Raw genomic sequence first — 25,602 nt, 5'->3', positions numbered from 1 at the left:
CCTGGCCACTCTAGATTATTATAGCTGAAGAGAGTCTGTACTTAATTTTTTTTTTTTAAGGCATCTCCCATGTGTCTCCTCTGAAACTCAGGAGAGCTTCCAAGCAGTTTATAATATTATATAGTGGTTTGATGCTTAAAGGGGGTGGGGTGGGGAAAGAAGACCAAAGTTCCACAGCCCCTTAAAGTACCTCTCTGGATTGGACCCAAGTTATTATTGGCGTAATTTATTGATTTGTCAGCCCCGCTAGCTACAAGGATTCCTGACATAACCTTCAAGATCCCAGAATGAAAAGCAACATGGAGAGTACCCTGGAAAATAAACTCTTAACTATGCAGTAGTCTTCATTGTTTCAAAATTCTGTTGGAAGGAGGGTGGCTTTGCAATTGCTTCATGAACAGCCCTAATTCTCATTCAGGTGAAAAACATGTGTCTGGCTGAAACCTTCAGACGTCAGGTGGAGAATCACATGACTGAATGCTCTTTCATTTCTTGTACACACAAAAATGTCGCCTTATGGAAAAGGCCATAACTGTTCTCCCTGGCACCTAGAAGAAATGTATGGGGAATATTTGGAACCTGATCAGACAGAGGTACAGTTGGTCAGCAATTCCTAGGTCCAGGAGTTGGGAAGATAACCTGTTCTGGACAGAAGCTTACAAATGTAGTGAAAACTATGCCTTACACAGGAGGAATCATATACAGTGGTACCTCGGGTTACAGACGCTTCAGGTTACAGAGTCCGCTAACCCAGAAGTAGTACCTTGGGTTAAGAACTCTGCTTCAGGATGAGAACAGAAATAGCGTGGCAGCAGCGGGAGGCCCCATTAGCTAAAGTGGTACCTCAGGCTAAGAAGAGTTTCAGGTTAAGAATGGACCTCCCGAACGAATTAAGTTCTTAACCCGAGGTACCACTGTATTGGTCCAAGAAGCAATGAACAGATCAGGCCTCAGAAGTAACCATAGCTCAGTAGCAGAACATGTGCATTGTATGCCAAAGGCTCAATACTGGCATTACCTGTTAAAAGGATCAGGAAGCAGGAGAGCTGCTAGTTGTCAGAATAAACAATACTAGGTTAGTATTGTCCTGGCCAAATAGTCTGATCTAGTAAAAGGCAACTTCCAACGCACCAGTAGCTAGCTAACTAGCTTCAAAACATCCCAAAAATCTGAATCCAGTTACATACCAAAAACAATTATTAATAGGAAACACAGATTAATCAAGATATTGGACAATGTGGAATAAAGGACTCTCCACTGAAATGCCTTTATAAAACAGAATTATAGCAGGCACACCACTCATGTGGAAAACCTGCACAAAGCCCATCAAGAGAAACAAGGAAAGAACAGTGCTTTAAGGAAACACTTTCTCTAAATTGAAATATCATTCTCTCAACAGATTACCTTTTGGATCTGCTTGAAAGAAAGTATGTAACATCTGAAATGGACAGAATAATGGTGCACACAAAACTATGTGTGTGTCTGGCAGACAGATGTTTGATCATGAGTTTGTCATATCTTTTTTATTAGTATAGACTGCTTTAGTACCAGAGATTTTGAAGGGGGGATGTTTTAACCTTTTCTTTCGGAGATCTTGGAGAAATCTGTAAGAGGTAACCATTTCAATGGGCTTGCACAGCATCATAGTGGTCTGTCAAACAAGAAGATAAATGCCCTCACCTTCTCAGTGTTCTTCCATGCTAAAAGTGCACCAGCTGAGAAGCAGCTATTACCATCATAGCTGGACTTGCTGTAGGTCTGAGTTTGGCCTCCTCACACCAACACTTTGTGTTGCATTTTAATTGACATTTGTGTTGGTTTTTAACTGTTGTGTGCTATATTGCTTGTCTGATCACAGGGTAAAAATGTAATACATAGGTATATAAATCTAAATTATGTGTTGTATTGCAGCAGCATTTAATCAAGCTATAAATATATAATTAGTTTTATAATTGGGATTAATTTCCACCTCTTAAAAATGAAATACAAGAAAAAACCAAACCGCTACTTCAGCTCGGATATGGGATAGTTTTGAGCCCTGGGTGCACCTTTTGTGCAATTATTCAGAGATTAGTGTTTCTCTTCCAACTTTTTCTCTTTAGGCACTCACATACACAATCTCATCAGAGAACAGCAATAGTTGGTTCTCTGCAAATGAAAAAACTAACCAGTGTAACACGATATCCCAGACATGAATGGGTCTTTCCATACAGAGCAACAACTTTCCCTAAGTCCATGTTAATGATTGGGGTACTTTACTGAAAAACAGCTTTAAGATCATTACTGTTTTCCAGGATGCAAGATCATTGTCACCCCAGATTCACCTTCTCCCATGGCCAGGAAATCATATGCCTCACCTCTGCTCTTTGCAAATAAATTAAGCTTATTAGCATGACTTGGTAGAGGCGCAAAGTCTACAGGAGAACAAAGGAGCAGCAAGTAAGAAGAAAACTAAGATATGGTGTTTGCTTCAGTGTTCAGGGTTTCATTCCAACAGCATTACCTCTGTTGATAAGTCTCTGCATCTATAGGTTTCAGGCTGTGTGGTTTCAGTGGTAAGGGAGGATGCTAGTTTCAAGGCCAAGTTTTTTGGGAAATGCTTGCTCATAGTTTCTCTGTTAAATGTGATGCTGGCTCCTCTGACAAGAGTAATTGGAAGAAGGACAAGTGGGAAACCTCGAGCGCACAAGTCAAATTAGGCCCGCCAAACCTGCTCACTTGGCTCACAAGGCCATTTTGACCAAGTCACACCCACTGGCCCTTCACCTAACAATATATATAATATATGATGTCAGGTGTGTGGCAGGTAAATACGTGGCTGGCCAAATTGGGGTTGCAGGTACTGCAGATCAGCAGCAGCTGCAAAACCTGTGCACAATGCTAGCAAGCACCAACAGTTAGCTGGGGGTTTTCACTGCCCTGTACACAAAGCACCAAGAATCAGCTGACCATTAAGGCTTACGTATACGTGATATGTGGGTGACCACGTGGGTGGCGCTGTGGTCTAAACCACTGAGCCTGGGGCTTGCTGATCAGAAAGTCAGCAGTTCGAATCCACATGGTGGGGTGAGCTCCCGTTGCTTGGTCCCAGCTCCTGCCCAACTAGCGGTTCAAAAGCATGTCAAAGTGCAAGTAGATAAATAGGCACCACTCTGGCGGGAAGGTAAACGGCATTTCCATGCGCTGCTCTGGTTTCGCCATAAGCGGCTTAGTCATGCTGGCCACATGACCTGGAAAAACTGTCTGCAGACAAACGTCAGCTCCCTTGGCCAGTAAAGCGAGATGAGCGCCACAACCCCAGAGTCGTTCACAACCGGACTTAACTGCCAGGGGTCTTTTACCCTTTTTTATCACTGTTCACAGAACCCCTGACAATCAGATGGGCATCAGGGGTTGCATAGTTTTGTAGATGATGCTTAGCTTACTGGTGTGGCTTCCATGCACTGAACTATGCCATAACATGTCACCAGATGTCAAAGTGATGTCAAAGTGACTGCCCGATGGATAGCTGTAAAATGTGGCCTATTTGGGATGGAGAAGATAAACACTCTAGCCTTATTAAATGTGTTTAGAATTACAAACTTATTTCTTTTTCCTAGTAGAAACACAACCATTGATATTTTTTTACTCTTCAGGGCTATATTTAACTGTGCAAATTCTCTGAACTCAGAATTGCAGAATCCTAGACCAGTAAAATTTTGATTACCTTGCCCAAGGACTCCAGTACCTCTTTATACAGTGGTACCTTGGGTTAAGTACTTAATTCGTTCTGGAGGTCCGTTCTTAACCTGAAACTGTTCTTAACCTGAAGACCACTTTAACTAATGGGGCCTCCCACTGCTGCCACGCCGCCACTGTGCGATTTCTGTTCTCATCCTGAAGCAAAGTTCTTAACCTGAGGTGCTATTTCTGGGTTAGAGGAGTCTGTAACCTGAAGTGTATGTAACCCGAGGTACCACTGTATATTTCTTTATTTATTTCTCCAGTAGTTGCAGCAATTTAAATAGCACTAAGTTGATTTAACAGGCCTCTGAATCACACTGTGCCCTTTGCATTCAAAATACTGTGCTTTTCAAAAGTTCACATTTAGCCATTGCATACAATATCACAGTGCACTTTCATTTTTCCAGCACTGACTGTTTTCAGCCTAAAACCATTCTTCTTATGGTTTTAAAATGTGCAGGCACAAAGAAAGAACTGACCTCTTCAATTCAGAGGGTAAGAAAGTTTGACTCTTTGTTCAGCCCAGCCTTTTCTATTTCTTGTAAATGCTTCCAGAAACACTGCCAGAGATTTTAAACAAGACATGAAACATTAGCACCTGAGAACACCTATTCCATAATCCACAAGAAAACATTTGAACAGCAGTCAATATGAAGGTGCAAAGGCGCACTATACTAGGTCTAGTCACTGGAACTAGAAATTCATTTTAGAAATTAGTTTCATATACTGTGTATGCCCTAGTTTGTTGTTGCTTGGTGTTATTTTCCAGCATTTCCTTGCTTCTGTCAATATAATTCCTTCTTTATTCATTACTTAATGTTCATTTAGAAAAATCTACAGAACAATCCAAAACCTCAGGCGAGAGCAGCTGGGCAGAACTTAAAACTGGATCCACCGCTACATTCAAAGTCCTGCTGATCATACCACGCAGAGCAAAAGGGGGCTGTTTTAGGCATTTTTGTGGCACCATCTTCAGGCTGGTGCAGCAGAAGGCCCTTGTCTGAGAAATGGGCAAGCTTAGAATCCAGCAGATTCATTGCCAGGAGTGTTCCACCTGAGCCCTACCCCTGCAATGTCCTGTTTTGAGTCCCAAAGGCATGGCCAAACTTGGCCCTCCAGCTGTTTGGGGACTCCAACTCCCATCATCCCTACCTAACAGGACCAGTGGTAAGGGATGGTGGGAATTGTAGTCCCCAAACAGCTTGAGGGCCAAGTTTGGCCATGCCTGCCTTAGGATAACTACCATTGGCAGGAACACCTCTGCCTGTAGCAGACACTCTGCTGTAGTTTCGGTGGGTGGAGCAGGAGCTTTTGCTTCCATCTAACCCCCAGAGTCATCCGTGACTGGACCTAATGGTCAGGGGTCCTTTTTAAGCAGAGGAGGACCACCTCTATCTCAGCAGTGCCAACTGGGAGTTAGGATTGCTCTGGTGACCTCTTTTTACACTCTCAGCATTGCCAGGCTGTTGTAAATGCCAAAATATACTTTAACTTTCAAATACTTCTCCAATTTGGATGCTATTTTATTTAGAGCAATTGATTTCTTTCAAACAAAATGAGAGAGAAGCTGCTGCATACATCATTTAGAGGCAGAACAGACAGTAAACACAAACACAAGCTCTGTTTCTTACCAGGTTTCTTGCAACTAGAATTATTTGCTAGAAACAAGCAAAATGTCACACAAAAAGGGAGTTGCATGCGAGATTGAATGACGCTCTACTACACCCTTTACTCCAGCCAAGCTTCCTGGAGTCAGTCAGTCTGTCTCATCTGCAGTCATACAATAGACAGAGATTGTGAACACAAATTGTTCTGTAAGTTGAAATGTCAGTGCAGTCTGTCCCAGTCTTAAGGCTACAGGCACTTCTGCTTTAGGGAAGACTTTAAGAAAGCATATTTTAAACAGTACTACTTGTACAGTATCAGGCAGTGAAAATACAACTTCAACATACTGAAGTTGTTAGAGGAGTATAAACTATTCATTCAAACATTAATTTAGTTTAGATCCTCAGTGTCAGCAATACTGAGCCATCCTAGGCAAGCTCACTGCAACATTTCTTCAACTTTCGTGATCAATTTCTTATGCCTCTGAAATGGAGGCAATGTGGTAACAACCGTATGAAATGTCCATGTGAAATCAATCATGTGAAATTCAATCATTTCAAATAAAGTGAATATTTTTGAAAAGCCTACAAAGGCAGGTTCATTGTTATGTTATTCACATGATAACGGCAATTTCCACTTGGTAAGCTTACTAAGTGAAATTACTAGAAACGGTTGCCATGTGCTTAGTCCCCATGTGATCACTACCTCTTAAGCACATTAGGAAATTAATTGCTCAGAAACAACACACAAGTGGGTGTGCAATAGACACCACTGAAAGTGGTTAACTCGTTAACACATTCTTAGAAATGCCCTGTTTTGAATAATATATGTTTGCCTTTTACATCAAAAGAAAAAGCTACAGTATGTTTTTGATTTTTTTAAAAAATTACATCCAAATGTTTTAACTGCTCACAACCATTTTTTTAAATTTTCTGAATGCAGAAGTATCTGTATATGTGTTATAAAATAAAGCCCTCTTCAGATATTTAGTACGGGACGAGGCTCACATCCATGGGTGGGCTGCCCCCAGCCCCAGCCCTGCCTCCTGTACCATACCCTGGGCCAACTTGTAATCAGCTTCAGAGTTAATGGTCTCTTTCTCTGCATGGATACACGTTCCCACTGAAGGAGCCTTACGGAGTGGGGCTGGTACATGGGACACCACCTAGGGCAGTGATGGCGAACCGTTTAGAGACCCAGTGCCCAAACTGCAACCCAAAACCCACTTATTGGTCGTAAAGTGCCACCATGGCAATTTAACCTGAATACAGTGGTACCTCGGGTTAAGAACTTAATTCGTTCCGGAGGTCCGTTCATAACCTGAAACTGTTCTTAACCTGAAGCACCACTTTAGCTAATGGGGCCTCACTGCACAACTTCTGTTCTCATCCTGAAGCAAAGTTCTTAACCTGAGGTACTATTTCTGGGTTAGCGGAGTCTGTAACCTGAAGCGTCTGTAATTTGAATCAGGTATGGGGAAAATTGGGCGTGCTCACATGACTAGGACAGAAGGGAGATATGAATGAGAAATGAACGAGAGCACTTGAATCCTGAATTCACACCAACTGTAGAGAAGTAGGGAAGGGATAACAGGACTGATGGATAGGAATACATTGATTACTACCATTCTCTGCAGAACACAAAGCTGTGATAAACGTATTAAAAGCGGGGACAGAAGAGAATACTGCCCACTAACTTAAAATGTGGCCTAATGGTTATATTAACAGAACATAAAAAACCAAACATCAACTATGTACTTTTTTCAATGTCTTTGTCTCTATGTTAAAAAAAACAATTCATTAGAAAGCTCAAACAAGAGATGAAGGATGGGGTTTAACTATTTCCAGTAAGTGTGACCTTGGCTAAAATGATATTAGAAATCCTTATTTTGGAATAAAATGCCTTTAGCACATTCCACACACAAAAGCTTTTCTCGTCTGGCTACATTTCAGACACCCATCCACTACACAACCCCCCACAAAAGCACATGGGAATGTTTTGCATCACAGTTGCTTGCTCCATCAGTCACATGCTGCACAAAAACTTCAAATGATTCTTGCCTCGTAACCATGCCTAATTTAATATGAAAGCCAGAATTTCTGCTCAAACTCTTAGAGACACTCAGCTGGATTACTGTATGATTTTTGCCAATACTTTCAAAAAGGGACAGTGCTGGGGGGCGGGGGGAATCCACTCTAGTCCACTCCCATTGTTCCAACTAAGCCAAGATGGTAATAAATTCAACGAACTGGAAAAAGGCCACACTCTAGCTTCTAAACTATTAGGGATAGCCTTGTAAGGGCATATTTAGCATTACCCCCCTTTTTTCTCTCTCTCTTCCCCCCCCTCTCTATCACACACACACACACACACACACACACACACACACAGAGAGAGAGAGAGAGGGGGGGGGTCTTCAGATCTCCTGGAATCAACCAGCAATACAACATACGCAACCTGCCAAACCGCTTCTTACCTGTAACTTGAGGCACATGGCTTTAATGCCCTACTTTCTTCATAAAGCCAATAAAGCAAGCACTTTTAACACCAAGACAACAGGTGTCTTCCTAGTGGAGTTTGTACGGATGCAAAGCTTTGCTTTATTTTCCACCCCCACATCTCACTATCTCTCTAAGCCAACACACAAGAAGAGTTGGAGCTTAAAACTATTTTTTGTTCCACTAGCTATTGGGAACTCTTAATTTCACCTTATTTGTGTTTTCCACAATGTGGTGTACAAGTAATCATGTTAAGGAAATCAGCTACACTCGCTTGTCCAACCAGGATTGTCTTTCTAGTCTTGTCTCCTAGCATAAACGAACTGGTTGAGATTTGATTTCCATATGAATGGGGCTAAATCCATTTAATAAATCAGACACGAGAATCCCCTATGTTTGCCTGCAGAGAGAACAAGAACAGCTTCTCGCAACTTTCAGTCAGCTGGATTTAGGAGTTTATATCACAAGCATACAATCACTCAGTATCATTTTAGCCAATAAGTGAATCAATGCGTGAAACACCTCCATTAAAAAATGTTGTATGCTGAAGAGTTTGCCAACTGTCTGTAGTGCCCAAATGGCTGTCTTCACACATGTGTATTTTTGGTTTCTATGGAAGCCGCCCAGAGTGGCTGGGGAAACCCAGCCAGATGGGCGGGGTACAAATAATAAATTATTATTATTATTATTATTATTATTATTATTATTATTATTATTATTATTATTATTATTATCTGACGAGGGCATTTGAGTTGCAGTTTGATAACCCAAAAGCAAGATATTGAATTGCAGGTCAAACTACACATTACATTAAACACATAGTTGCCCTTAAGCTCAGGGTTTATAGCAGGCATGAGAGTTCCCTGGCATGGAGTGTTGCAAAGTTTTTTATCTTTCCACTCCAGTGTGATTCCCATCAGAATTGTCCCCATGCCTATTATTACATTAAGTGGGAACCTGCCATTCCCCCACCAAACAGCAGGTGTGGGGAGCTCAATTCAGATCAAGAGTGCAGTGAGTACAGAAGACTAAAGTCCTCTTTCTCCTCATGATAGGGGCCCGATCCAAATCACAGCCCCCTATTTGCAAAAGAAAAATCCTGTACTTAAAAGGAAGCTATGTGAGTAACGTAATGTCTAGCTTGCCCTGAGCTTGATAAAGAATGCCGTTCCACTAATGAGATGTTTACTAAAGACCCACACATTTTGCTTTCAAGGCCATTATTTTCTCTACAATAAAGTTACCCCAGTAAACACAGATCTTGCCCATAAAATATAATCTAATGCACAAATCTTATTACACCAGACGTGAATTTGAGGGAGGGGGGAAGATAAAAGTACAGATCCAGGACGGAGCAGTAATTGAATGTAAACAAGTAAGGAAGGAACTGTTTCTGATCTTCCTGATTCAAGCAGAAAGGGTTGCAAGAAAGCAACCTCAGGAGTTTTGCTTTATGTGGGATTCTGACATCAGTCAAGAGACACAGAGAGCTAAATGCTTTTCAGCTTCCCAGTACGTGAGAAAATCAAAATGGATATATATTTTTAAAGAAAATCTAATAAATAATTGTAAGAATGCTCCCTGATCTGCAATAGACAAGAGGCAACAAATGAAAAGACAATCTACTTTCAATCACTGGAACAGCACCATCTCTATTTTAAAAGAACACTTCAAACAAATTTCTCCGTGGGATGTTTGTAGGCAATAACTGATGTACAAGATACGCAACAGAACTTGGAAGTCCAAAATATGTTTTCGTCACCACCCTTTCACCCTCCCTTCCCAGGGGAAGAAAAACCACAATGTGGGAAAGTTTAACAGTGTTACCCAATACTACATAGAATTAATATTATTTATGATAAAAGGGATATAATGCAGCAAACATAAGCAATGTAAGTTTGATGATAGGATAAGCCATATATATCCTACTGATGTTTTAATTAATGAATCATTCCAACTTATGGATTCTAAACACAAAACAGCTGGGAATGGTAAACTGGCAGAGATTGCGCTGAATTAATGAAGAAGAAGAAGAAGAAGAAGAAGAAGAAGAAGAAGAAGAAGAAGAAGAGTAGTAGTAGTAGTAGTAGTAGTAGTAGTAGTAGTAGTTTGGATTTGATATCCCTCCTTTCACTCCTCTTAAGGAGTCCCAAAGCGGCTAACATTCTCCTTTCCCTTCTCCCCCACAACAAACACTCTGTGAGGTGAGTGGGGCTGAGAGACTTCAGAGAAGTGTGACTGGCCCAAGGTCACCCAGCAGCTGCATGTGGAGGAGCAGGGAAGCGAACCCGGTTCCCCAGATTACAAGACTACCGCTCTTAACCACTACACCACACTGGCTCTAACCACTAAACACCACAATGGCAGCAGGGCTGACAACTGAGGAAGGGGAGATATGAGTTGGACCCAGGTGGGCCCACTTCCACAGCCCAAAAAGGAAGAAGATAAACAGCAAGAAATGCATGTTTTCTTTTATGGATATGAGATATTCCTGCTCAAGTTAAGATATGGGTGAGCTCCCGTTGCTCGGTCCCTGCTCCTGCCAACCTAGCAGTTCGAAAGCACGTCAAGTGCAAGTAGATAAATAGGTACCGCTCCAGCGGGAAAGTAAACGGCGTTTCTGTGTGCTGCTCTGGTTCACCAGAAGCGGCTTAGTCATGCTGGCCACATGACCCGGAAGCTGTACGCCGGCTCCCTCGGCCAATAAAGCAAGATGAGTGCTGCAACCCCAGAGTCATCTGCGACTGGACCTAACAGTCAGGGGTCCCTTTACCTAGTTAACTAGTTCCATTAACACAGGAATATGGTGTCACATGGCAACAATTGGGAAAGGAGTTTATGCAGGGAATGCTTATACTGCAAACGGGTCATTCAAATCCAGTTTTTATGTGTATGTGATTGGCATTCTGCTCAGAAAGTCATTGTTATTCAGCCATTTGCTATCCTCACCACTGATGTACTGTGGAGATCCTGAAAGAACAATTCCTCTGAAGCCGGTTGTTAAATTTCAGTAGAAATAGGAACCCTTGCATTGTTTGGGCCATCAGAAACGAAAGGGCTAGGTTGTGGTGACAGACCACACACATAAAAAACTGAGATCCAGCACTGAGGGCCTTCTGGCGGTTCCCTCATTGCGAGAAGTAAGGTTACAGGGAACCAAGCAGAGGGCCTTCTCGCTTTAGGGAGGTTTTTAAATGTCTAATGCTGTATTGTTTTTAATATTCAGTTGAAAGCCGCCCAGAGTGGCTGGGGAAACCCAGCCAGATGGGCGGGGTATAAATAATAATAAATAATAATAATAATAATAATAATAATAATTATTATTATTATTATTATTATTATTATTATTATTATTATTATTATTATTATCCACCAAAACAAATGCACTAATGAGCTTTCACACCAGTGTGACTGTGGATGTAAAATAGCTTAACAGATTTTCCATGGAATGGGTAAACTGAGATTCAATGGAGAAAAAGTACAGGCTAGCATTTTGAAAACATGTGGACCATGTAGAAAGGCTTCTAAGCAGAAGCAGCAAGGCTTCCACAACAACGTATTTCTGGAAGCACTCTCCTTCAGCATGGGCTTGCCAGGGTACTTTTCAAGAACACCTTCTTAAATTTGAGTTGGGGGTAACCATCACAGGCCACAGTCATGGTTTTATAGTCAGACTTAATTCAAGACAGCATGGAAGGAAGGACAACAAAAGGTAGCATATTGGCTTCCAGGAGAGTGTGACACTTTTATTTTAACAGAGTATAGCGCTAAGTTACCCTATTTTTAACCAGTCTCCTTTCTCCAAAAATTGCCATTCGACCTTTGCCCTTATCATCTATTCTCTTGATAGCATCTATTCTGGTTTCAATTTGGCACTATTCCTTAGAGCAAGGATGGAGGCCCTTGTGGCTCTCCAGATACTGATGAACTTCAACTTTCATCAGGCCCAGTCAACAGGGCCAATGGGCTGGAGTGATAGCAGGTGTAGTCCAATAACATTACCCATCTCTGCCTTAAAGGGAAAACTTTGATTTTTCACTGACCTAAACGTCTTCATACCCAGAAGCAGATAAATCTCCTAAGAACTGGTGTATGGATTCAGGAAAGTGTCCAGGTTTTACATGAAAACTATGAATGATTCCAAACTAAGGCTTTGTTCTCACTCTAAGCTTTCTAATGTCCTATGTTTCAGCAGGTACCTCTGATCAATTTTCATTTGCTTTTTAGTGGAAATTCAACATCAAGATAGCGTGGAAGTATCAGTAGAAATTAATCTTAAGCTACTCTTCCTAAAGTGCCATTTGGTTAAAACTGGAATACAACTAAATAAAAGACTTAAGGAGTTGTTGTTGTTGTTGTTTTGTTGTTACAAAAATTAGGAAGCATGAATACAGCTCATAACACTGAGCTTGCTTCCAGACACTGTATGGACATAATTTGCACACTATCATAGCAGTCCTGTTGAAGTAAGTTCAAAAGCATTGTAATGGATGAGACATGAACATCAGCCATAAAGCCTGGTCCTCAAGACCACAGGCACCATGTTGCCCTGAAGCAGCAGTTCTCAACTTGTGGGTCCTCAGATGTTGTTGGACTAGAACTCCCATCATCCCTGAGCTCTGGCCTTGCTAGCTAGGGGTGATGGGAGTTGTAGTTCAACAACATCTGGGGACCCCCAGGTTGAGAAAGGCTGCCCTGAACTCATACTGTCTTGCTAAGACAGGAAGAATCATACTTAATCTAAAATTCTGGAATAGCCTCAGTACTGGCAAACCTACCTACAGAATGGCCTGCAATGTCCTACTCATGGCTGGGCTGAATTAATTTCCCACTGCTAGCAACACATTCTCTCACCTTTGCAGCTTATAGGACCAATTAAAGACCTCTGCAGAGGCCATGTGTGGTTCTTTCCCAGTCCTGGCATCTTCTCTATTTTTCTCCACTTACTTGAAACTCTACACCAGCCTAAGGGGCAGCAACATCTCAGAAGTTTTATAAAGAACAAATGTGCTTCTAGACTTAAAGGCATTGCCCTAAACTAGGTCTCCTAGAACAGCTATTTGCATATATGAAACATACTCATATGTAATAGTATTAAGGCACAATCATGCATAAGATTAATAGTTTTTCATGTTCTTATATAAATGTAACTCATTAAAATGTCTCCAAAGAGAGGAACCACCAAATAAAAAGGATGTACTGTAGCAGTGAGGCTAATTTTTCCTTCAAATAAAAGACACAACACTTCTGTTGTCTTTATTTCTTTGGAAAACTTGTGTTTTGCATTAGGTGGCCTTAATCTTTCACTTTGCAGGAGGGAAATGGCTGCTGGCAATGAACCACACTAATTAAGTGATGCAATTCTATGTAAACTTCAAGCTACTTCCAACACATGGCCATGCTGGTTTGTATTTTCTGAATTTAAAAAATGGCCATCTCAGATTTTTGTGTTTATGTAGGTATGCACATACATGCATGTGGACATAGAATAACTAAGTATTTCAATAATACCCCAAAGGGTGTTCAAAATTGTTTCGCTGATGATGTCATTAGGTGCAACATAAATTTGGGACTTGTTTTCTTAAGAGCTATAACCGTGCGATGTACGTTGAATTGTAACAGAAAGTCAGGTACAGTTAAAACGAAGTGAACCAAAAAACAACACCTACGTTTAATCTTATAGATCCAACATATTGTGAACCTGGTGTTAAGTCTTTTATTCATGTACACACTTATACAGCACCTTGTTCTTCCATATTCATTTAATCAGAGTAACTGTGAAGGAACCAAAGGCAACTCAGAACCAACCTACACACTACAGTGTGCGTAACACAGAACATGCCCCAAAGGGCTACAGCTTCAGAATACAGATGAGGAGATGCATCTTTGAATGCTTCCCCTTGTCAAAATCTCTCTACCTATGGGAAGTTGCCATATCAGGAAGAAGAAGAGGAGGAGGAGGAGGAGTTTGGATTTGATATCCCGCTTTATCACTACCCGAAGGAGTCTCAAAGCGGCTAACAATCTCCTTTCCCTTCCTCCCCCACAACAAACACTCTGTGAGGTGAGTGGGGCTGAGAGACTTCAAAGAAGTGTGACTAGCCCAGGGTCACCCAGCAGTTGCATGTGGAGGAGCGGGGATGCGAACCCGGTTCACCAGATTACGAGTCTACCGCTCTTAACCACTACACCACACGGGCTCTCTTTAGCCTTGACTTTTATCTGATCTGAAGAGAAGTTTGTTGTTGTTAAGTAGAGGGGAAAGAAAGTGCACTTAGCATGCCATGAAATGCATTCTGAACAGATACGGTGTCAAGATGACCAGAGGAATACCTATGCTCCCTTGCAACCTCGGTAAACAGCTGTATCAGCCCTCCAGGGGAAAAAAAACAGCTTATTGCAGCAATAGCCACATTAGAAATTGCTAATTTTATGAGGTCCAAAGACTTGAAGTGAGGGCAAGGCGAGGAAGAAGGCAACAACAAAAAATGAACGCCTTTGTGCTGAGGTTTGAGAAGAACGGGAAACGTCTCCTGTATTTGCTCTTGCTGCGAGAGCAGCAGCACATCGCCACACACAAACACATCGTACTTCATAGTCTGATAGCTGATTCTGCACAGGCACACACACATACAGGTCTGTGTCCCTGTCAAAGGCCCGTTTCACCAACCCCTAGGTATGCCACAGAAGATGACTATGCCATAGCTCTGAACTATGACTGAGATACGCTTCTCCTCCAAGGGTTTCTGAACAGCTTTATTACATACTATAATTTTACTAATGAGCCAAAAACAGCGTGCTTTTCAAAACACAAACTACTGAATGCCAACACATTTAACCAGCATCACATGTATGCAGTAAGTAGACTATTAGTCTAAAAAAAGAAATACCACATTTACTCTAATCTAATGCTCACCTGTTTTGGCCAAATTACAATGCAAAAATTAAGGTGCACACTAGATTTGATGGTACATTTACCGTACATTTGCCAGCAAACACTTTTTTTGGTTTCAAGGTTCTGAAAGTTGAGATTTGCATTAGATTCATTTGCACATTAGACTCAAGTAAATATGGTATACCAAAATGCCACATAGATTAGATGTAAAATGCCTTAAGATTTACTGTGTTCAGTGCAGAATGTGGAGACTCTGTAACATGCAATATCTATCAAATATATAGCATATTAATTCTTCCTATTCTTTCTCTTTCATATTTCTACACACAGAGAAAATAACTTTTATTTTGTTAACCTCTTTAATATGATGGCTAATCACGTATCCCACTGTTCGTGAAGTCAAAGGACAACTAAATGCACAAATTAAGAAGTCCTCCATGTTCCAAACAGCTTTGTTGTTCTTTCAAGGGTCATTAATCTTATAATATACCCATTAGCCCTTTCCTAGAATGCTTTCCTTACATTCATTAATAACAGCTCTTTTGTACATGGGTAATTTATTTGACCGCTGAGGGTTTTAAATATATTTGTCAACCATTTATTTGATTTCAATTTTTGCTCCTCCCTTGGCATTTTTAGATTAACTTTTTTTAAAAATGCACCTATTAATTTTATAAGCTGCCTCCTCAGCCTACACAGGCCCTCAGAGCTGAACAGGACTTTTCTCTATGATGAGTTGTGGAGAGAAATTTAAAGGGTGAAGGACAGAAGTAGCAGGCTATGTATGAAAAAAATTAAAGGGGAAGGGAACTAATAAGCAGAAACAGTGATACAGTGGTACCTCGGGTTACATACGCTTCAGGTTACATACGCTTCAGGTTACAGACTCCGCTAACCCAGAAATATTGCTTCAGGTTAAGAACTTTGCTTCAGGATGAGAACAGAAATTGTGCTCCAGCGGCACGGCAGCAGCAGGAGGCCCCATTAGCTGAAGTGGTGCTTCAGGTTAAGAACAGTTTCAGGTTAAGTACGGACCTCCGGAACGAATTAAGTACTTAACCCGAGGTACCACTGTATTAGATTAGAGAAGTAAAAGCAAGGAAAAGGCACAACAAATATAAGAAAGTTTTTAAAAATAATGGGGGGGGGGGAGTCAAATGAAATGGGAAAGTAAAAGGAGGGGAATTTAAGTAGTTAAGTGTGAGAGGTAAAAATAAGCAAAATCCTGGGGCAGGACTTTGAGTGGAATGAAGCTTAAGGAAGCAAAATAAAGAGGTGTAAACGAGCTAATTATCCAAAAATTGTCTCTATTTACAGCAGTTCATTACATGGTTTTGCATCTACTTAGGCAGACACTGCCAAATGGTTGATATCTTCAGGGCTTTGTTTTAAATCCAAAAGTGAACTTTGATGGTTGAAAAGCATAATTTACCTAGTTGTTGCAAAACTATTTCCATAATGGAATACCTTTTGCTCCACGGAAAGAAAAGTTACCTGACATAAAGAGGCTTCATGCTCAAGGCGCACCAGTGGCAACTTTGATTTCATGGTGTCTCACACAGGTTAGTACAGTGGTACCTCGGGTTACATATGCTTCAGGTTACATACACTTCAGGTTACAGACTCCGCTAACCCAGAAATAGTGCTTCAGGTTAAGAACAGAAATCGTGCTGCGGCGGCGTGGCAGCAGCAGGAGGCCCCATTAGCTAAAGTGATGCTTCAGGTTAAGAACAGTTTCAGGTTAAGTACGGGCCTCTGGAACGAATTAAGTACTTAACCCGAGGTACCACTGTAACGGCAAAAGTAATGTGATTATGTTGTTGTGATTATAAAGGAACGACACATGATGGGGAGCGTTAAGTCAGAGAGAATACAAAGGACTTTCACAGCAAAAACGGCCGGCACTGTTCAGTCTTTCAGCTATATTTGTGTTGAGCCCATATTAACTGCTAATATCTTTTTTTGAATGCCCTGAATCTATTTTTATGACCTGCTTCTTGTCTGCACCCCCCACAATAAATGACTGCCTTTACACACTATAAATCTGGAAGAGTTTTAAAGCAGCATGTGCCAGGGAGAGTGGGACCTTTATGACTGCGGCACCCAGCATGTGGAATTCCATATACGGGGAAATTAGTTTGTGTCTGAACTTTGCCAGTGTCCCATCACTGCCTGAAGACTTTCACTTAGTCATGGCTCTTCTTTGAACATTAATTTTAATATTCTGTTGCCATTTTTTCTTCTAATCCCCCCCCCCAAAAAAAAACAATGGATTCTTTTTAGTGCTGGCCTTGTGTAGTGTAATGCTTTTTTAAAAACAAAACAAAACACAAACAAACAAATCCAAGAACTATTTTTGTCATCTCTGTTTTCAGAGAGAAAAGCAGGATAAAAAATATTATATAAAGAAATAAAGATCATGCCGCATTGCCACCCAACAATAAGTTGAGAGAGCATACTCCTTAATCTCAGTGCTTGGGGTGTAATACAAATTATTCCATTTAAAAAACCCTATTTCAAGCAGTTGGCTTACAAAATGGCAACCAAATCACATGGAATACCTGAATGTCTTAGGTTGCAATTGTAAAAATATCTACTGTGAATTAAGTCAAACGGAAGAAAGGGCCCTTTTTCTACATTAAGATGGTTTAGGATTGTCGCCTAAATGAAGCAGGAAGATTGTTCCTGGGTCTGAGTAGCAATGCACATCAGTTCTTAGAGTCTGCAAACTGTAGGTTCCGAAGTCACTTCAAGCATGCAAACATTAAAAACAGCAGCAGGTATTTGGTGTGAATTCCAGCATTCAAAAAAATCTGAACATTTTCATTTAATTTTCTTGTGACAAAGAAGAGCATATCCATTAGTCAACAGTGCGTTGAAGTATCACCTGTAACATTAATGGTTCTGGAACTTGACGAAGCATTAGTTGCTTCTTGTTAGTATTCGCTACAATAATTATAATATTTTACTAATTTTATCTGTACAAAAAATGCTCCAGTATCTTAGGAAACAAACTTGTTTACAGTGACAGCAGGCAGAAGCAACCTTCAGCTGAAGCAAATAAACCCCGCCTTGGAAATACGAATCCATTTCTGCGTACATGCTAAATCTGTAATATCCTGGCAGACTGCAATTTAATATTAGCAAATTGCTTGAGAATCAGAGGATCATTCCCTCACATCTTTTATCACAAAAATGAAACTGAACTATAATCATCCATTTCCTCAGTTCTTCCATTGTCCATCTCCCACCACTACACCACAAGGAGCTGTACGATCCGCAAACATTTGTCGAATACAGCAATGCCCATACTAAGGCAATATAACCCAGGAGTTGGCAGCCATACTATCAGCAAGAACTTGGCTACAAAACCAGCAATGAATCATCAGGCTGCAAAGTAACACATTGCCTTTTTAATCCTTCCAAAATAATAAGGAAGAAAGGAAGAAAGAAAACCCAAAGGCCTTTTCCTAAAAGAGAAAAAATAGTTTTACAGAAGTTCTAGCATGTTTCAACATTGGATTTTTACTACTAAGTGTTCTGAGAAGCAGTTCTGTTTTAAGGCATTCAACACACAACAAGATACTTACTCATCAATCTACACTGTACAACAATAGTCCAATTCACAAAACAGTTAAGTCACGGTCTTTGGCTTGGGTCCAAAAAACTAATGGCAGAAGGGGTGAGTAGGAAGTGCCTTTCTCGACCCTCCTTCCCTGGCAGCCTCCGCCCCCCTCCAAAAAACAGCTTCTCCTGAGGGTCAGAGAACCCTACAGAATGGGGTGAGTTGGGCCATGGTGCAGGTGTCTGCAGAAGACATGGGGTTTGCTGAAAATCAGGCAGAGGCATATTCTGTGCGCAAAAAAATCAGTAAGACTTACATGTAAATGTGTCTAGGAGGGGGCTGCCAGCTACACTTATTTCAATGGTGCTTGGACTAAGGAGTAAATCCCACTAAAAGGTGGGGTTACGTCTGAGTAAAACATACACAGGATTGTGCTGCAAACCACCTTAAATCCAAATATTTCAGCTTAACTAGTCATGGACTAGGCCATCCATAACTAATATCCTGGCAAACATATAGCACAACTCAACGTATTTGTGGCAATACTATTTGCTGAAACAAGAAATGTTATTCAAACTAAACAATAATAATAAAGCACCCACCAGGCAAAACTTTCATGCTTTCCTTAAACCCTTCCAAATTCTGAGTGTACAGTCTGCTAAGAACTGCTTACAATAGTTATATTATTTGTATTTTTTAATATGGACTTACATAGAAGCAGGACTGGGTTGCACCAAACCTGTTGAACACCTTAAAGCTATACATGCAGCTACCAATAATTTATTTCTGTCTATTTTGAAACCTGCAATGTACCTATTTGCTATATTCTTCATTTCTGTATCTCTAAGACATCGACCAGACTTGTTCTCAAAGGCAGAAACATTTTATCTGGGTGTATAAAGAGCCAATAACAAATTACTGAGAAGGTGCTCATTTTCTCTAAAAACAATCTCAAACGCTCTCCATTCCACCAGGACAGCACAGTGAGTATGAATGCAGTGTATCAAACAGTATTCTATAGAAATCTTGCTAGACAAAATGATACTTCATCTAGCAAATGCTTACACAGACTTATGGTTTATGTTCTACTGTTTCCGTATCGTTTAAAAGTTTCTGTCTTTAACTTCTTGGGTTATTATAGAGAAGAGATGCCCGCTTGGAGCCCATACCTTTTGGAAACCAACTTCTTCGCATCCCCTTTTCCTTTTGCTGCTTTTTCTGGCTCTCTGATTTACTTGAATCCATTTTACAACCTACGGGTCAAAATCATAGAGCTTTTCTTAAGAAGAGGCAACTTGAGTACAACTATTCAGCATGAGTAAGAAACTATAAACAGACTCAAGACACATTTTTCCATTGCTTCACCGGAAAAGGAAAAGAAGAGGAAAATGGAGGGAGGGGGGTGAAAAGCACTTTTCCAGTCTGCAATATCATGCTCTTGGATAATCCATTTACTAATTTATGCCTGGTCTAAAGGGATTCCAACCCCCCCCCCCCCCAATCTTAATGCAGTGAATTGTGTGTGTTGCTCAAATGCAGACAAGAGCAGTAGCACTCTTACTCAAAACATAAAGAAAAGACCAGGCTATATCAAAACAGTTTGTTGTATAGCCACAAAATTCTAAGAGCATTCTAAAAACAAGTGCCACTGACTTAATGGGACTTTCTTTCCAAGTAGCGTCTATGGGTCTGGCTGCACTTTTTCAAAAAAATAAAAAATGCTGCCCATTTGTCACACCTTTAGCTTCACATAATAGAACCTATTATGTGAAGTATGCTAAGGCATACTTGTATTATCAGAGTTAATATAAAGGAACAGCAGATTTTAAAGTGACGCTCTTCTTTATATAAATTGAAGGGAACATTACAGAGCAAAGACTCAAGGCAGGCACGGATAGGAAAAACAACAGTAAGCCTAGAAAACGCTGTTATTAACCAAAATAAGCGTGTTACCTCTTCGTTCACTTGCTGGGCTAGCCGACAATCCTGCCAAGCCCGACTCTCTTCCAGCAAAGGCTAGATGGGAAACACAAATAGAGTGCAAGTTTACTGAGGTTTTCTAGGTGGCAGCTCGCTTGGGGAAGGGGGGTGCGATCCGCTCTCTCCTTGCCCCTCGCCTCCAAATTCCCCGAGATCGGATGCACAGATTCTTTTAGAAGGCTCCCAGATCTGGCGCAAAAACTTTCACCGCTCCGCTTCTTTATTTACCTCCGCGCAGCAAACCAAAAGAGCTCGGGGATCGGGCTAGTTAGTCCCTCTCACCTAGAGATTTCCCAAGTCCTAGCCTGGCCCACCTCTTTCTCCTTTCTTTTTCGCTACGAGGGAGAGGCGGGCGCGCAAGAAAGCACTACCTTGACTCGACCAGCAACTTCCCCGCGCTCCGTTTGGTGCGTCTTCCTCCAATTTGCACGCGCGGTTTGGGATCTGGTTGCATTCGCCCTGGGCGCAGAATTCTCGCTTGGGTTAAGGGGTGGCTATTGGACGCCCCTTCCCGATTGCATACGCGGGCTGCAAAGAGCGAAGTGCCGCCGTGCCTCTTTTTGCAACGCAGCACAAGGGACCTCCTTAGGAAACGAAACACCTACGAGAGAAGGAGGGACCCCCCCCCTCCCGCTTCGTGTTCCAGCCTCCGAGATCAGAGGAGAGGAGGAGCTTGCCTTAAGGGTATACAGAGACCGATCGGCTTTGTTCAACCCGTCGCCAAAAGGTACAGGGGTGGGGGGGACTTACTCTCGAGCAGCTAGCTCGGCAATCGCGGCTCACGTCACTATTCAAATGTTATAGCGTCCGTCTGTCTGTCTCCTCTGCGCCCAGCTCCACTTGCCTTGCGTAAAACGTTCGGTTTGAAATCGTTCCCTGCCAGCAAACTGCCCACCCTCTTCCCTCCGAAGTTTCCCTAAAACTGCGTGCAGACGACAGGTTGTCGGGTCTTGCACGCACACGAGGCTTGAGCAGAGTCAATGCGATCAGCCTGGAAGACAATTGTGCGGTCCAGGCCGAACTACACAGAGAAATCACCGAACAGTGAGCAAGCGCTGCCTTCGCCAGCTAACCAGGGGCAAATCTCTCTCTTTCAACTTCAGCTCTCCGCCCATAAAGGGAAAATACGGTTTCTCGCTTGAGCTCGGCTCAATTAATCTCACATTGCTGGAGAAAAATAGCAATCATTTCCTGCTATAAATTATACAGATAAATATGTTTCGGATACAAGCAGAAAATACAGATTGGAAAAAGGCTGCAGAAGTAGGAGGAGGAGAGAAAAGCAAAAGCTACATATTTCATATTATACTACTCAATTCTGTATTAGAATGCTTGTTGTAATGTGTTAGTTGCCATCATCAGGCAGCTATTATCAGCCCTAATTCCAACCAGAAGTATTTTAACAAACTTTCTAACTTTCTTATTGTTGAAAATACATTGCAATGCAAATAATAATTCAAAACTCCCCACTCCAGATACCTCCTTGACCTCTGTGGAATCCAGAACTGTATCAGATGAATCCCATGGAGACTCTGAAGTGCATCTTAAAAGCAAGCATTAAGTTTGCTTTTTGCAACTGGAATCCTGCCATTTCTATTAGTCATGGGCATTCCACAGCTGACTCCTCCATCAGGCCTCAGATCAGCAAAGCCAGTGCTTTGCTTTAAAGCTGCAACCCTATACTGTGTACACTTACTTGGGAGTAAATGCAACTGAACTTTGCATTACCAAGTAAACATGTCTAGACTCATGATACTCATGAAAACTCAAGGTTCTTTGCTTGCTAAACTGATGGCTTCAAGGAAAACTTCAAACCACTGGAAGTCACTGGCAATGAAGAGCTGGACTTTTTAAACTTCACATTTAGGGCTGTGCTTTCATATTTTCCAGTTCTATGTGCAAAGAAGAACATAACTCTGGAATAATTATACTTGGCACACTTAAATTACATGTGCATTTATGAATTCACTGAAAGGTCAAAAAAGAAATCTGTACTTCTGAAAAGTCAGACAAAGCAGACTTTCTCCTACATAGAATTCAGATGCATTTACAAACAGATGTCACAACATAAATGTATGTCAAATGAGAGCACACTAAATCTTGACCACCTCTTTAACTTTACTGCTTTTAGTTTTTAAAAAGATACTGTCCTGCCCTTTTCTTTATTACCACAATAACCTTTCAAGATCAAAAGCTTTAGATCAAAGCCAAGATCAAACTCCTTGCTTTAAATAGAAGCAACACTACCATGAAATATATTATTCAAAGAAGAATGACTTAATGGAGATATCACAGTAGAAAATCTTATTTCAGCTTTTTATTTTTACATATAATAGGATACAAGTAGTAACTGAAATCTGCTACTTGTTAACGATTATGCCGTTTCATGGGCAAAGGCTAATAGGAAAAAAGGCAATAATCAAAGGAAAGGGTGTTGAAAAGCACATGTTTGGTACACGATCTACCAATGCTTTCAGGTCCAAAAACAACAAAGAACCCATCATGAACTAAATCCCACTTTGTATATTCTAGTTTGCTAGTGTTGCATTTGTATGCTGAAGAACCTTTCCACCATGAAGCTCACTGAGCAGAATTGAACAAGTTAACCCAACCTCACTAACTGGAGGGTGCTCTTTATACATATTTACCTGTACTAAATGGAAACTACTTTTCTGACGTGACCCACCTAAAATTGGTCTTAACCACTTAATTGGATTTCATGTGATTAGCCCCCACCCCTATAGTTTGGTCTTTTAATTATTACCACATTTGTACTCAAAATGCTTGTAGAAAAAGTAGTTTTCGCACAGTCCACATAATGTGGCCCCAGAGTGACTGATAAGCTTCATGAACTAGCAGTTTCCAGGTTTCCCTTATTCAGACAAATGCATCATGTTCAAAATATGCAAATCAGTGGTGTGAATCACTTTCTATCTTAGAAATGCTACAGAAAAGTTACATACATTACTAATGTTAACATTTCTTTATTTAGTGCTAGGAACTGCTCAGAGGGCAGAGGTTATATGAGCATGCTTTGCGTGCAGAAGGTCCCAAAAACTGCATGCCAGAAACTGTCTCCATATGAAACTGCTTCCTGTGGCCCAGCAGGTTTAAAGTCTCACAACCTGATCCTTAGGGTTACTACAGTCCTTTTGCATTTCACTGTCTCAGTTCTGGCCCAACATGTGATAACAGTGTGGTTATTATGCAGACATAACTGGATATGCGTATGAATCAAAGCAATGGGAATAGCCTTGCAGCAAGGAAAAGGCTGTTTCTAAAAGGAGATATGAGTTCTAGATCGGCTATGACGACGCACCAATAATAAGAGCTGCCCTTCTAGGCCACACAGTCCATCTAGGTGGCATCCTGCTCCCAATAGCTGCCAAACAGGTGGCTCTCGGAAGATCAGCAGTTTATACTGAACAGTGGCAGCGAATGAGATGGGTTATCACACTAAACAGGGATGTGTGTTGGCATCACAGGAAGATACAGCACCTCAAAGTGAAGAGCACAGCTGGCATGCCTATTTTTTATATTCTTACTCTTAAGAAAAAGTGAAAAATATTTGAATGCTAAAGAGTCTTGAAATGTACCATGAAATATCAATTTGAAATTGTGGTGCCCTCCCTGTAGAATGCCCTTCCATCAGATGTGAAAGAGATAAACAAGTATATGACTTTCAGAAGACATCTGAAGGCAGCCCTGCATTGGAAGGTTTTTAAAGTTTGATGTTTCGTTAAGTTTTTTATATTCTGTTGGAAGCCACCCAGTGTGGCTGGGGCAACCCAGCCAGATGGACAGGATATAAGTAATATCATCATCATCATCATCACACCACCTGCAACCTGATCCTTTTAACTGGGATTCAACATGGGGTTTTCTGCATGCAAATCGCATGCTCTGCCATGAAGGTATGGCTTTTCCCCAAGGATTTGTTGGGTAGTATCTGTCATCAGCCAGGCCTGAGTCCACATGTAGCTCTTTCTTTGAGGAGTATGCAGTAAACTGTGAGTGGCTGGAATACAGCACATCACATACCGTAGTTTTCCAGCTCCCTTTCCCATTTGCATCTCAGTTATAATTGGACTGTGAGCCTTGCCTCCCTGCAAAGTACCTACATATAAAAAATAAAACACATATCTACATATAAAAAATAAAACATGTCACTCAGTGTAATTTTAAATGCCCCCTTTACTGTTTTAAATAATTTGTAAGCTGACTTGCGTGCTCTTTAGGTAGAAAGGCAGCATGAAAATGATTTAAATAAAATAACAATTCCAACAACATTTTCTGTATGTGCCTATGATCTCCCACAAACATACAAATAATAAATTATTATTATATTATGTGTGATTTTACTGTATTTTTGGTTTCTGTGGAAGCCGCCCAGAGTGGCTGGGGAAACCCAGCCAGATGGGCAGGGTACAAATAATAAATTATTATTATTATTATTATTATTATTATTATTATTATTATTATTATTATTCTCAAGAATCACGATTAGAAATAAGAGTTAAGCTTGTATAAACATTTGGTTGTAGCATGGTGTCCATCTAAACAGGGTCACATATGACCAGCGTTATTAGCCAATCCCATCTAAATAATAAAAACCCAAATACCTGTATTTTATAATTTGGAAATAACAGATTTGTATTACAACTACAGAAGTGTTTTGTAGTGCTTGTGGCCATTCTAGCTAACGAACATCTCTAGAATCAATAGAAGGCTATCATTGGCAGGCATCTCTTTATACCTATTGTATTTGCAACCGCACCGTCTCCACTTCAATCTATCAAGGATCTTTGATGCTGAAAACAGTCAGTGCTGAGGAAGGTCACGCTGTCTGAAGTGAACTCAGCTGCCCTCTTTTATTGGCATGACAGAAGTCTCCAGAGACTGAAAATCTTGGCAAAGAGCTAGAAAGGGGTGGAGTGTAAGTATTTACTGTAAATGGCCATCATAAGAGTTTCTCTGAAATGAGCAGACATGCATTGCCCTGTGGAGCTATATTGCTTGAATCCTGGGAGGTATTTTCTGGCTTCTTAGGACAATGAGAACAGAAGCTAGGAGCCTGGAGTGGCTATTCACCACCACATTAAATTCTACAGCCACCTTATATACTTTATAAATCAGCAGCCAAATGGCTGAAATTTATTGTTCCTTTTTTAAAAAACTTTTTTTATGTGTGTGTTTTTTACTGTTTATTACTGTATACAGAGGAAAATGTTCACACTGAATATTTGTGTGAGAACTTCAATAAACGAGGAACAACACGACTGCTGAAGTGTGCTAAAATAAAAGCAGTTAAGGGACAGCATATTTCTCTTCTCCTT

General features: G+C 40.9%; 1 protein-coding gene across 5 annotated transcripts in view; it reads right to left on the bottom strand.

The window, feature by feature from the left end:
- The window catches only part of AOPEP (aminopeptidase O (putative)), a 197,547-nt gene that overhangs the window by 61,320 nt on the left and 110,625 nt on the right, over positions 1-25,602 (bottom strand). For 4 of the 5 annotated variants that reach the window (XM_081213656.1, XM_081213654.1, XM_081213657.1 and 1 more), the window contains 2 exons: positions 20,240-20,302; positions 19,456-19,539 (listed from right to left, as the gene is read on the bottom strand). The exons of the other annotated variant lie outside the window; for it this stretch is intronic. In XM_081213656.1, the coding sequence (XP_081069782.1) occupies positions 19,456-19,539; positions 20,240-20,302 (147 nt within the window). The remainder of the gene's footprint in view (positions 1-19,455; positions 19,540-20,239; positions 20,303-25,602) is intronic. 5 annotated transcript variants of the gene reach the window in all.

Source organism: Podarcis bocagei, assembly GCF_964188305.1.
Source record: "Podarcis bocagei genome assembly, chromosome: 11".
Classification (NCBI taxonomy): domain Eukaryota; kingdom Metazoa; phylum Chordata; class Lepidosauria; order Squamata; family Lacertidae; genus Podarcis; species Podarcis bocagei.
This window is presented reverse-complemented; position numbering and strand designations above follow the sequence as displayed.